Source organism: Rhinolophus sinicus, linkage group LG05 (genome assembly GCF_036562045.2).
Source record: "Rhinolophus sinicus isolate RSC01 linkage group LG05, ASM3656204v1, whole genome shotgun sequence".
Classification (NCBI taxonomy): Eukaryota; Metazoa; Chordata; class Mammalia; order Chiroptera; family Rhinolophidae; genus Rhinolophus; species Rhinolophus sinicus.
Window position 1 is genome coordinate 52,340,795 of NC_133755.1, and position 14,542 is coordinate 52,355,336.

At 51.3% G+C, this 14,542-nt stretch overlaps 1 protein-coding gene across 6 annotated transcripts in view; it reads right to left on the bottom strand.

Annotated features, from left to right (window-relative positions):
* Positions 1-14,542, bottom strand: part of SFXN5 (sideroflexin 5) — a 111,193-nt gene that overhangs the window by 46,788 nt on the left and 49,863 nt on the right. For all 6 annotated transcript variants that reach the window (XM_074332167.1, XM_019712858.2, XM_074332168.1 and 3 more), the window contains 3 exons: positions 7,322-7,375; positions 6,323-6,379; positions 4,917-4,982 (listed from right to left, as the gene is read on the bottom strand). In XM_074332167.1, coding sequence (XP_074188268.1) covers positions 4,917-4,982; positions 6,323-6,379; positions 7,322-7,375 — 177 coding nt within the window. The remainder of the gene's footprint in view (positions 1-4,916; positions 4,983-6,322; positions 6,380-7,321; positions 7,376-14,542) is intronic.

Here is a 14,542-nt window from a genome sequence, read left to right on the forward strand (position 1 = left end):
ATACACAGACTGGTATTCATGTCAGACTCACCACGGCTAGCATCACCATCTACAGGCTTTCAGAACGCTTGAGATTCTGCTACAGGGTGTGTGCAACGGGTCCTCCAACCCATAAGCCACTCCTAGTGAGAGCAGCCAGATAACAGTCTGGACCAGGATTCTCAGGCTTCTGGCCCCCTTCCTCCATCAGGCCCAGAGAAGAACAGCAGGGCCTGAGGTGCACCCTGGACCACAAAGAACAACCTGAGGTACCCTCTTGACCACAGAGAACTCCCCGAGGTGCACCCCGGGCCACAGAGAACTCCCCGAGGTGCACCCCGGGCCACAGAGAACAACCTGAGGTACCCTCTTGACCACAGAGAACTCCCCGAGGTGCACCCCGGGCCACAGAGAACTCCCCGAGGTGCAACCCGGGCCACAGAGAACTCCCCGAGGTGCACCCCGGGCCACAGAGAACTCCCCGAGGTGCACCCCGGGCCACAGAGAACTCCCCGAGGTGCACCCCGGGCCACAGAGAACTCCCCGAGGTGCACCCCGGACCACAGAGAACTCCCCGAGGTGCACCCCGGGCCACAGAGAACTCCCCGAGGTGCACCCCGGGCCACAGAGAACTCCCCGAGGTGCACCCCGGGCCACAGAGAACTCCCCGAGGTGCATCCCGGACCACAGAGCCAGTGCGGTGCGTCTTGCTGTAGGCAGGGCACGCTGTGACCAGGGACAAATACATACCACTGGCTTGACTTTAGCCAGAAAACACAGGCCCAGGAACCAAGTATGAAGGTGAGCAAAAGGGCTAACCCTGTTACAGCTGAGGAGCCTCTCAAACATTTTCTTCCCGTCTCCATTGTTCTCAGGGTACCTGCGGAGGGCCTTGTCTACCTGGGTGCATGGTAGCAGTTCCTCCAGCCTGGAAGCTGAGAATACTGCTTGGCTTTTTCTGCCTCCTTATGCCACAGGGGGAGCAGGAAGAAAGAGGGGTCCTGTGGCAGCCGAATAGTGTGTGATTAAGCCTGGGTTTGAATCCCAGCTCTTTCACTGACTTCACCTATGTGCCTCAGTTTTCTCATCTATAAAATGGAAATGCACATCTAAACAGTACCTGGCACTCCATAAGTGCTAGCCATTATGATTCTCTGTCTGTCTGACAATCATGCGGACATGCAGTAAGCAACGGGAACCGAGTGGGGAGGGGTTCCACCCAGGGACCCCCTGGGATACTTCTTTGTACTCCAGTGTCTAGTAGTAAAGGTTAACAGACATCACTGCATCCTATGCAGAAAGGACCCCCGCCCCCACAGGGCCTAGACCCTTCGGGAATGGAGGTCAGTGGTGCCCCACAGGGAAAGTCCTCAGCCAGCTAAGACCTGGCTAAAAGTGACGGGTTTGAGGATCAGGCATGAAACGACTCTCATACTCTGGCTCCATCAACCAGCTCCTGACCAGACTGTAGCCCTGAGCCTTCCTCTCCAGCCCCAAGTCCACTCTCACCCCAGACCCTGCATCCATGAAAGTGGTCCATCTGCTGGGCCTGCCAATCCCCCACGACTTCTGCAGCCCACTTCTGCCTGCACCCCCAGCAACGCCATGGGTCCCTGAGCCCAGGCAGGGTTCCCGCATGGCTCTGCAGTGCTCCACAACTGGCTCCTGCTGCTGCCCGGGTCTCTTCATCGCCTCATCACCATCACTCCGTACGCAGCAGCCACTCTCAGCTTCTGGAATGTGTCCTGCTCTCTTCCTGTCTGCCTCGTGGTGTGCTGCGCCCTCTATCTGGAACACACAGCCCTGCCTTCGCCTCTTCCGGGTCTGCCCCATAAGAGTCAGCCCCGTGTGAATTAGGGGCCCCTCCCCTGGGTCCCACCATACCCAAGGGTCACCTTCATAATTCTGGTTATACCACAGAGTACCCCAGCTTCCCCTCTCAGCATCTTGAAGGACACACCAGTCTCTGCATCTCAGTGTCTGCCAAGAGCCCAGCACATATGCATCCTGAGGGGGGTGCATGGGTCACCCTCGTGTAGCCAGGGCCCAGGGGGAGCTGACCACAGCGCTAACGGCAGCTGCTGATGGAGGCTCCTTTGTGAAAAGATGGTAAACTGTGAGATCTCAAGAATAACTTCTGATGAAATTTCTTTTTTATTCTTGAAGCCAGACATTGCCAAATCTATTTAGAGGGTTCACCAAAAAGGCTGCTAACCCCATATTGGTGGTTCTGCAACCAGCGTGAGACTTCACATTGGGGATATGCAAACTGGGGATCCCTGACTCTGGGTGTTGCTGGCCAAGGCCATGGGCTCTAGGGAGAGGGGAAAAGGGCTATGTAGGGTCCAGAGAGGATGCTGGACTCCCAAGGCCTGGCCTCCACTTCCAGCTTGCCCTCGGTCCCTGGGATCTGCCCTTGGCCTGTCAGCACCCCCATCCATGCCGCCTGCTTGTAGGGACTCGTTTTAATTAATGCCAGATCTGGACCAACCACTGGGGCCCTGACACTTGTTTGCAGGTCATCTCCTCCTAACAGGCTCACCCTGGGAGGGGATTTGTCACTAATTGAAGCAGAGATCAGTTAATGAGGCCGCGAGGCCTGGGGTTCCATAGAACAAGGGAAAGGGAAATAAAATAAAGCCTCTTTCTTTGGAGGTTTTGTGATTTACACACACAAAAGAAAAGCAAGCAAGCTGCAGATTTTCCAAGTCAGAAACTCCACTCCATCTGCCGGAGTTAGACCCTCACTGTGTGAAGACGGCAGGCAGAGGGACGCGCCACTGCTGAGACGCCTGGACCAGAGTGGAGGGGGCCTCCCGAGGCCAGCAATCAATCAGCAACCTAATTAACAAGTATTTATGGAGCAGTGCTCCGTGCCCCCCTCTGTGGAGAAGACACAGGGCCTGTCCCTGGTTAGCTTGTAATCCAGTGGAACAATGAGAAGACAGGACACGGGGCATAACTGAGTAAGTGCGCAGGAAGGACAGAAGTTTCTAGGACTTGAGGTGGGGGAAGAACAGTATGGGCTGGCATGGTCAGGAAACGCCTGCCTCTTCAAGGGCTCTGCAGCTAGGCAGGGAGGAGGAAGGAGGGTCTCCCCAGCACAGGCACGGTCCTGGGGGCCATGACAGTCCCTGTGGGTGAACCCTGGCTCTGAGAGCCCTAGAGAACCCCAAGTCCCCAGGAACTCTGCTGGGCTTTGCGCCTCAGAACCCCTACCCCGCAGCTGGGCTAGCTTTGGCCCTAAGGAGTGGTTGGAATGGAATGACTAGGGCCCCTTGGGTGAGACAGCAAGGGCTGGGCGTGCAGACAGCCTGGGGCTCTGGGAAGCTACTGCGTTCCTGTTACTGGGGCCCCAGGCTTCAGGAGGAGGAGGTCCCACCACACAGTGATCCCCTTCCCTCAAGCCCGTCCCCATCAGAGCCACTCAATATTCTTCCCAGGCGGCTTCTCCTTCCAGCTCCCTGCCTCAACCTTACCCTTAAATCTCAAAGAAGGAAAGCGGGATTTTCAAGCAGCTAAACTAGGCTGAGCCATCAGCTCCTCTTGTCACAAGGGAAGAAGTGACATCGGCAAGAAAGAGGTGACAGAGCCCTTTCCCCTCTCTCCCAAGAGTCCCTGACCTTGGCCAGCAACCCCCCAGAATCAGGGACCCCCAAATTGTACGAAACCTCATGCTGGGTTGCAGGATTGCCAGGGTGGATTCGCAGTCTCTTGAACAGCCATCTAAACAGATTTTGCAATGTAAGGCTTCTTGCTTGGGGTGAGACATAAGGATTCAGGGAAGGAGAGTGATCTTGGGCATGAAGTGGGAATGCCCCCCCCCCCCATACACACACACCTAACAGCTATTTGGAGATGATCTTGTCTACGTGGGAGTGGAGTAATTGAGGCCATTTCAGAACAATCCGCAATCCCTGCTTTAGAACAGTAAGTAAATGACGGTGTTTGGTACAGTGGTTTAGTACATAGTCATGAATAATTATATTTAATTAATGACACAGAAAAGATGAGGAAAGTGTGTTTTACAAAAAAATTATTATACGTGAATGTTTTCTAATTTGAATTTTCTCATTTTTTCTTACTAATTGCATGTATTTATTGTGTAATGAATAAAATAACAAAGTTGTGTGACTTTTGCCACTGGCGTCAGCTATAGACCACCCAGCTGGATTCTAGGGACCAGATAGAGGAGCCAGGGAGGGCTCAAGGCTAGGACAAGCATAACCACAGTCTTGGGGGCTTGAGCTTCTGCTCTGGCGCTGGCCTAGGCCCCTCGCTGTGTCACCTGCCCTCTGCCCTCATCTGGGATCCATCCTTACGCTCACATAGTCAGTCTACAAACTTCCCGTACTTAATAGCTGCTCTATTCTCAAATAGACACAAAATGAGCCTATTGCCCCTGTCTTGAGGAGCTTACCGGCCTCCAGGAGGGACTGGACATGTGCCCACATGACCAAGGCTACCAAGAGGGGTCAACAGTGCCCTAGGAGCTCAGGCAAAGAGCAAAGAGGAGCTGGCATTGGGGCCAACCTTGCGGATTGTTCTCGAGCCCCCAGCCTCCTGCATCAGCCGCAGGACTGAGCATGATGCCCAGCTCCTCTGAGAAGAGTGCCGGGTAAACACAGGGCCCTTTAGGGACAGACGTTCTGCCCTCGCGGCCGTGGGCAGGTCTTTACATTGCCCACGAGCACCACCTCACCTCCCGCCTGTGCTCCGAAACCTGGAGCACCAGTTCATGCTCTGTTAAAGGTCACCAGGATGTATTCTCTTCTCTGCTGAGATAGCCCGCCTTGGCGGCCCACCCACTGAAACCTGCCTCCCACACCCCTTGCCCAGGTCTGATCCTCAGACAAGCTCTGGCCCGAGATGCTGGATGGGCCAGCTAGAGAGCAGCAGGGCTGAGAGGAAGAGAGGGGAGTGGGGGGATTACTCACAGCGATGGAGACGGCACTGATGACAGCTCCTAGGTAGCCCTGGATGAACTTGGACGCAGGTGAAGGCTGGAAGAAAGAGACGGAATTTCAGGTCCACTGGGTACCCAAAGCCAGCGAGGGGTATTTCTGTCCTCCAACCCAGAGGGCGGGGCAAGAAGGAAGAGGTCCCTATGGAAGCCAAAAGGACCCGGGCCACCATCAGCGCAGTTCCAAACATGGCAATGCGAGGCAGCCATGCCCAGGGAGATGCCGAAGGGCCCTGTTCTCTGCCCTGTTCTAGAAAGATCACTGGCTGACACCGTGGGCTGGAGGTAGAGACCAGCAAGGGCCAAATGGCTCATTTATGGCTGGGCAAGCAGATCCGGTTTAGGAAGACCACGCATTGCAAATGGGCTGTCTGGCACCCAGAGCCCTTCCCAGGTAGAAACGGCAGTGTCAGGCCTGGCTACAGCCTGGCTGGCTCTCACAGGCCTGGTCAACACACGCAGCAACTGCGCTTCCATGCCAGTAGATGACAGTGGCTCAATATTTCTATGGAAAAAGGTATCCCAAGTTGCAATGTAGAAAATTAAGAAAGAGCTGAGGAACTTGCCTTTAACTATATGACAATGGCAACTTTGGAGCTGTTTGGTGTATGGTAAACAGGAGCCATCCAAGCAGAGATGTATGTGTGTGACGCATATGAGCAAGGCGTGGACTGTAGGTTTAGATGGGGGGACAGGGCATCCTCAGAGTATCACGCCCTAAAGTTCCTACCCCCAGGCCAGCCTGCAAGGTTAGAAAATGCCCAGACCCTCTCCTACTCAAACTGACAGCCTCCTAAGGGCACCCAGACTCCTCCTCCCCTCTCCCTGCCTTTGGACCGAAGTACAAGACACTTGACCAGGGGGAGAGGAGGCCTTGCCAGTGAAGCAGGGGTCCAGCCCCTTTCTGGACAACAGAAGGGATACTGGGCCTCCACTGTAAGCTCACCCCAGCAGTTCAGGGGACTGGAGAGGAGGTGTCAGCACTCACACCGCTCACCCTTCAAGAGCAGCCCTTCAGTTTGCAGCCAACAGTCTGGGGTACCAAGGGAGCTTCCAGGCAAGCTTGGAGAAAGCTTTAGGGAAATTCAGTTCCCACCTGGCTGACACTGTCCTGACCCAACCTCAGCTGCCCACGGAGGAGTCTGAAGCCACAGGAGCTCATCCCTTTAACCATCCCCGCCACACTCCCCTTTTGTGGGCCTTCGTCACTTCATGGAACAGTCCCTCCCCAATAGGGCCCCTCCTGAAAAGTTGGAGGTTTAAATGAGGTGTCGACAGGAGGGCAATGCTTAACCCGATGAGTGGCATGACCCACTGCAGGGAGGACGAAGGTCACCAGGGCCTGAAGGCCACCACTGGGTGGTGGTCCATGGTGCTTACCTTGGTAGCATTTCGGTTTGCATAGTTGACACAAGCGTTGTGACTCTGGTTCAGCCACTGAAAGGCAAAAGGGGAAAGAAGTCAGGGAAGGCTGGTCCTCTCCCTGGAAGCCAGCCCTGGGCCCAGGAGGCCACACCCCTCCAGAAGGGCGTGGGTCACCAGCTCATGGTGGGCCCATCATCCCACTAGTTAGCATGACCAACTGTCCTGGTTTGCCTAGGACTGTGCCATCTTAGCACGGGATGTCCCCAGTCCTTGGAAACCCCTCCGTTCCCGGCAAACCAGGATGCTGGTCCCACTCACCCCAGCAGTCCATCCTGATCCCAACACCTCTTCTGGAATTATGGCGCTCACTGCCCCAAACGGCCCCCCTCCCTTTGCTCCATCATCCTTATTACATACTTACTGGGCCGAAGGTGGACGTTAGGACCCTGGAATGACTGACAGCCCTGAACGTCTTTCAAAAATACCCCAGCCCAGTGTCCTGCAGTGCCCAGACACAGGCACTGTTGGAGTTCTGTTCAGGGACAACTGACAGACACACACACAGAGTTTCCACTGTTTTCAGAGAGCTGCAGCCCAGACTCTCTTTAAGAACAGACACCAGGGTCTGTGATGCTTTTTCATCCACCTCATTACCTTGGGTTTGGGGTGGATTTACCTTCCTCACAAGAGGCTGTGGGCCTCAAGGTCACTGGACATCGGACAAGAAGCCAAGAAGCAGAGCGGATGGCCACCAATGAGCCATCCAGGTAAGGGCCCCAACTCAGCCCTCATCACCTCTGTGCAAAGGTTAAATGACACATAATGGCCTAAGATGTGGGCTGCTGGGGACCTTCTCAGCAGGACACAAAGTCCTGGGGTTTCTGGGCTGGGGAGAGGTAGGAAGTGGAGTGACTTTCCCCAAGGGGCTTGGATGGGAGAGGAGACCATGGGGCCGGGAATTCTAACCAGCACCTGGGCCCTCCCCCAGCAGCCTCTCTGCCCAGAGATTGTTACCTGCCAGAAGACAGTGGATGCCAGTGTCTGGTTGGGCAACAGAAGACCGACCACCTACGAGAGGGGGGGGGGGAGGGGAAAGGCTGAAGAAGGCAAAAGAAATGTCCTACACTTTTGCAAAGGAAAATTACTCAACAAAAATTCCAGAAGCAAGCCGGATCCGTACAAACTGATGTGGATGATGAGTACTTACAGATACTGTACAGATAGTATACAATGAAAAGCCTGGTTATAAAGTTATGCTATAGCATAATCCAATTTTTGCAAAGAAAAACATCTCATCTTATACATAACCGTATACATATACACATACGTAGCTCCAAGCATGAAAAAACCTGTAGCACAGCATATAGATGTCTCTGGAGCTTGGGTTACACAGTACTGTCTCACATTCTTCTTAAGTATTTCTGTATTCTTTGTAACAGTGGATGTGCATTATTTCCATAATTGGTGGGCGTGGGAACAACGAAAACAAACAAGCAAACCAAAGGAACCCCTTCATTTCCACTCAGTTAACCCAGCTCCGTCACACGCCAGCCATCCAACAGGATTCTTGGGAGGATTAAATAAAAATCATTTCAAAGGGCCTAAGTGCTTTACAAACAGAAGCTGGGGGAATTTATATCTGTTATCTCTGAGCCCTCATGAAGCAAACCTACACTGTATTTAAGCTGTTAAACGAAACATAGACGAAACATAGATGTCTAATGAAACTTTGTTGAATACATGAATGAATGAATGAATGAATGAATGAATGAATGAATGAATGAGTAGGCAAATACACCCCTATGGCTAAGTATGGTTACACAGGTGTGGATCCATTATTCCCAAAGCCCAAACATCACCTAAGACCTAGACTCACTGACTTTGTTTTTGGGTTTAAGTCGAGATCAATTGTCTGATCTTGATGCTGACCAACCTTGGACTTCAGGGATCCATGTGTGTCTCCCAAATTTAATTTTTGAGCGCTTGTGTGCAAAATAACATCTACCAAGTACTGCTGCATATGGAAAAAATGTGCACAACCATCTACATATTGACTTATTTATTATTCCTGTAGATAAAATGGCTCTTTGGCAAGAATTTCTGTAAGGAACAAGTATAAACATTCAATTCTATGCAGTAAATCAAATTCGAGACATCCTCAGCAGCATTAGTAAATCATGTTTTAAACATTAAAATGTTTTAAAACAGAGAACACGTACACACATTTATATTTATTGGCCCATATCAGTTTGAATAAAATTATATAATGTAAAGCCATTTCATAGCTCCAGTGAGGAATTATCTTACAATATTTTTCTCCCAAAAATCAGATCCCAACTTGATTTTTCTTGACAATGACAGCTCAGGGTACAGCAGTGGGAATCAGGGGAACGCAGGTCTCAGCTTCAGCTCTGTCCCTGTGTGATCTCCAGCAGAAGACAGTCCCTTTGGGGGCTTTATCTTTCTCACCTATAAGTAAAGGGGTTGACCTGGGAGGTCCTATCTCGGTTTAAATTCTATTCTCAGGTTCCAAGTAGTATGTGTGAAGTCAATTGAGATAGCCCCATTCTCTGTAAAAAAAACCCAAAAAACCCACCCTTGCCCAGGTAAGAAGCATGAGAAAAACCCAGGCCCTCCTTTACTGTCTCCAGTCAGGAGCCAGACCATAGAGAGGAAGCGGGGCGTAGAGAGGCCTGCAGCTGGCAACAGACAGCGTGAGCCAACGTGTGTGCACATATGCATACACATGTGCATTTGTGTACACATGTGTGACAGCCTCCCAAAGCCTAAGGAAATGAAAGTTGTTCTCCACTGTTGCGGGCATATCATTCCCCCTAATCTGTCAGTTTGTATAACACGGTGCGTTATGAATGACACTGTATTCTCCCCTTCAGTTCTCCCCACGCACCCCTTGAACTACGCTTGGGCCCCCAGGAACATCGTAAGACACAGCTCCGTGGGACTCACTGTATTGTTCAGGATACTCATTGCTCATTACATCACAGGGTCCCCTTAGGAATCCTCTGCGGGTCAGAAACTGTACTTTTGAGCATCTGGTTTGCATCAGTCTTGCAAACTGTGTCTCTGTTTGCACTGACTGTCAAGGTCAGGCCAGATCTCCATGGCCCACATCTGCCAAGAGTACACATCCTCATGGCCTGTATTTTGTGTCCAAATTTCACTCTTGACTTCATCTTATCTTCCCTTCCTTCCTTTTGTCTCATTTTCATCTTCATTTGTCTTATCTTGTGCCATGCATTCTTTAAATGTGATATCAAGTCTTTTCCAGAAAGAACCACGGCCCTAAACTAAAGTAGTACCCAGGCTATGTACTACACACACACACACACACACACACACACACACACACACAGGGTTTGTAACCAGTGAGTTTTTCACTGTGTTTGCCAACCCCGACCAGCCTCCTGTCCCAAGCTCCTGCCCTAACATGGGCCTGTCCCTGCAGGCTACCTCTGACTCCTTATGCTTTCTTAAAGGGATTGATTGATTGATTGATTGATTTTGCTAAGCATTTTCCTCTATGTCTCTTACCATGATACTTATTACAATGCTGGGGTTCAGACAAAATAGAGATTACTTCCTATACTTCGCAAATGGGGAAACTGAGGTTTAGAGAAATTCAGTGATCTGCCTCAGTCTTCATAGCGAACTAGAGAAAGAGTCAGGTCTCCTGATTCCTGGCTTGGGGGGCCCTGACTCTGTGATTGTAGGGGCTTCTTCTCCAGCTCATTCCCCTGAGCACAAAGGAAGAGTCAGATCCCATGCCCATTTCCGAGCATCTTGTATGCACAAAGCGCCATGCTGCTCCCAGCGGAGAAGACTATCGAGTACTTCACCACAAAAAACATGAAGACCAAACAGGAAAATGTGTGAGAATGTCCGTTATAACACCTGGGCATGAAAATGACAAGATGGTTTAATCAGGTACTTGGGTGTGTGTAAAGCTGATAAATTCTAACATCCAAAGAGGAGTTCAGTAAGTGAGAAGTCGGTGTGCTCTGGCTATCTGCCCAAGGAGGAGGTGAGATGGTGCGGAGGTGTGCATGTGTGAGCGCGTGTGTGCACGTGCGTGTGTTAGCTCACAGGAGCAAGAACAACAGCTGAGAGATCGGCCTCATTGAAGGAGGAGGTTTGGGGACTCAGAAGACTGGAATCCGGGAAGGGTGAGGTTAGAAGGCGGTGGAACACAATGCTGCATTAGGGAGCCTGAGGGAGCCATTTAAGGCTGTGGCAGAGGGAATAGGGGTCCCACCTCCTTGGTCCTACAGTCAGGCTGGTGGGGCCAGGAGCACGCGGTGCCAGCCCCGTTCCCTATTAGGCAACACGCAGCGCCATCTGCACAATCCCAGAGCAAGAGCAGATATTTTATAACTTCCTTTTTCTTTTTAAGTCTAAATTAAAAATAAATGTTCCTTCAGTTCTCAGATGTATATCTCTGGTGCAACCTGCCCACATTCCCTCACGCTGCCCTTTCCAGAACATGGCAGGGGAAAGGAGGAAAGAGATGGGTAGAGAGAGGGAGCCAGTCCACCCGGCTTCAATGCCAGTGGATTACACCTCTTCCAAGAGGGAAACGCTTCAGGCGTGGCCGCGCAGACTGGTGGAGAGAGCCCAGAACGCGGCTGGTACCAAGGAAAGTGGAAGGAGAGCCAACAGCCAGAATTTCCAGCCCAGCCTCCACCCTATCTTGCTACAGGACCTTGGCCAAATCGCACATCCTCTCTTTGCTCCCATTTATAGTTCATAACATGACTGGGGTCCCCTCCACAGCTCCCACCCCCTGGCAGCAGCTGTCCTCTTTGCACATCTGTCTATTTCTGCTGTTCCCCTTCCCCTTGTGTGGCTGGCCATGAGCCCTGGTGACGAACACTCAGGCTCTGGTTGCAGGAAGAACTGGACAGAATCCTGGTTCCAGTATTTATCAGAGAGATGACCACGTGCAAGTGACTTGAGCTGTTTGTGCCTCTTTGTTTTCCCATCAGTTAAATGAGGACGATCCTGGTACCTCTTTGGATGGTCATGGGAATAAAGCACGGGAAGAATCTGGCACAGTGTCTGGCACGCAGGAAGTACTTACTAGGTGTTAGTATGATTCCTTTCCTCCTAGCTCCTTCTTTTCTGGTCTTTGCTGGTCTCTCCTTTCTCTGAATTCCAGTCTGCATGACACAACTGAGCACCATCTTGCCCCTGTCTTGTCTTTGAACACAAGCCTTACCCCTCAAAGGACTGTGAGCTCCTGAGTAGAATCAGGGCTTTTCTTCCTGATGTCCCCCAAAGCACTCAGCACAAAGATGGGCCCACATGACACACTGGAAACACTGCCAACTCATCAAGAGCATTAAATAATTATTGGCCAGGGAAAAGATCGATGATGGATTGGCACAATGACAACCATCAGCCATCTCTCCCTTGCTCCTTTTATTAAAGTCAGAATTGCATGGGGTGTTGGCCTTTGGAAGAGGCAGTGCAGATTGCGTTTGATTCCAATTCTGTGCTCCTCCTTGCATCCAAACCTCTGACATGGAAGGAATGTACTTCCCTGATCTTGGTGTTGCTGGGCCACATGGCTTGCTTTGGCCATGGCATGTGGGAGGAAGTGGCAATCTGCCAGTTCTGAGCCCCAGCCTCAGAGGCATCATGCGCTTTTACTCGCCCTCTGGTGCTTCTAACATTGCCATGAGGAGATATGGCCTGACCAATGTCCTGGTCCAAGAAGGATGAGACACATACGGAGCAGAGTCCAGCCTGGGTCAGCTGACTCCCAGTTGATCCCAGACCTACTGTGAGAAGCAGAACTGTCTCAGTAAAGCCCGGTCTGGACCAACCAAACCCCAGGCAACTGCAGATCCCTAAAAATAAAGGTGTATGGCTGCCACTGAAATTTTGTGGATGTTTGTTACACAGCACTATAGTAGCAAAAGCTGATTAATACAGAGATTACCCCATATGAAGAATAAATATGCTGTAGTTTCTGGTTCAAAATTCTGTACATTACTAATGCACCTCAAATGATGTCTTCATTAGTGATGTTGGTTCCTGAGCAGCCTAGGTTATTTACCTACTTTACTTGGTGACCATTAATGCAATTGGCAGCCACCCTGGCAGGTCCAGGACAAAAGCCAGTGTGTGCTTGAGCCTTGTCTCAGCACGGAATTGGGATGGGGCCAATTACCCACATGACAACGGGCTCACACGAAAAACTATATCTTCCCTCCAGGCCTCTTCCTTCAGAGTATTCTAACCTCTGCAGAGAAATGAGGTCTCAATCTGGGTGAGAGGCGCCACCAAATATCCCAGTTGGCTTGGCCAGAAAGGGGACATGACCAGTTGAACACAAGGACAGGGGACCAAGGCCACAGGTCACAATTCTGTGTACTGTGCTATTGGGACTCAGAAAGAGAGGGAGAACTGAGCAACCCTCCACCCCCTTGGCCATTGTCCATACAAAACTAACTTGAGTGATAGAAAAAAGATTTTTTTTTTTAAGTGTAGAAAATCGGGAAACAGGGTGTGTGTCAAAACAACTGGGTGGTGAAATTTAGGTCAGGGGAAGACTACAGGGCACGGAATTATCTTGCTTGTTAAGATAACAGCAGAAATAACTGTCCCTTTCACCCTCTACCCTATCTCTACTTGGCTAATCCTTCCTCATCCTCCAGCTTTCAGCTTAGCTGTCACTTCCTCCAGGAAGCCTTCCCTGAACCTCACGGTGAGGTTAGGTCCCCTATCATATGTTCCCCTAGCACCCTGCCTGCCTTCTTTGTAGTATTCATCTCAGTAGTATCTGTTTACAGTGTGTCTTCCTTGAGAGCTTCCAGAAGCTTCAGAGGGGTGAGACCATACAATGTTCACTTCTCACGTACCTGGGATCCTCACGGGTAAAGCAACAGTCCTTTGGAACCATACACGCTTCCTTCACACTGACTCTCAATTCTAAATGTTCTTCATTTTTCAGACACCTGCCATGAGCCCCAGTACTCAACAATTTGCCTGCTTTTTCCTTCTACTTTGTCTCCATCTTCTGATTTATGTAGCTAATGATCTGAAAAGTAACACTTCAGTGCATGAGGGGTGCTGTTATTTAAAGGATCCCAACCCGTTAAAGAAAATATCTTTTGTCAAATGAATGTTTGTCCCTGACTGGTCAAATCCAGCTTAACTGAGCCACACGTCTTGCATGGCATAAACGAGGCCAAATGGCTGGTGTCTGTTACAATGGAAGAAAATTGGGACTGGGATTTAAATGTGTGAAAAAGCAGCGTCTGGGATGAGGAGAGCTGGGGGATGTCAGAAAGGCCCTGGGAACCCTTTATGGTCCACGCCTCCTTCCCCAGAGATGACGTGACCTGCACCAGTGCCTATGAGAAATGGGGCTTCTAAGGCCACGTAATCATCTGTAGTGTAAAATAAGAGGGCTCAGAGTACGGAGTGCAAGCTCTGAACAGCCCAAGACAGATCTGCTTTGGACATAACCCAAAGCCACTGGACTCACTGACCAGACACGCACAGCCAGCCCTCCTGTCCCCCAGCTAGATATCGGGGATTGGGGCCTTGAGTTTGGAGAGTTCCAGAATGATTGGAGCTGCTAGGGCAGCAGTGCCGTGGGGAGCTCAGGGCTGAGGAAGAAGGCACAGGTGACCTGGGAGATCCTCGGGCCCACGGGAAGCCCAGTTCCTGGTATCTGAGGTGCTATGTGATCCCAGGGTGCAGGGCACAGGCTGGCAGGTGGGGAAATGCCAGAGAGGACAGGAAGGGGCCAGACACTGGCACTGCCTTTTTCCGGCCACACACGCATGGAAAGGACAGTGCTGCACACCTCGGAGTGGAAACGTGGGGATGGAGCTGCCAGTTATAAGAAGCGGCCACGGTTGGTGAGGTTTTTCTGCAAAGGTACCTGGAGGAGGGGAGCCGGCACGGCTCTAGCCTCATCAGGACCAGCCTTGGTGTGCTGGCTTAGCCACTGTGCTTATGTATAAATTGGGATCTCTTTGCCACACACCGAAGGGGGAAAAGTTCCCATCTTCAAATGTTAAGCTTAAAATAAGACACTACATGGGTGCCAGTGGATCTGTGAAATCTGCTGACTAAACTGGCACCAGCCTCTGGGAGAAAACCAGCTCGTTTCCCCTGAGCTCCGGGGAGTGAGCAGGGTGGAGGAGGGGCTCCTCTCAGGCAAGGTGGGCACAGTGTGGGGCTGGGCCAGGGATGCTCACC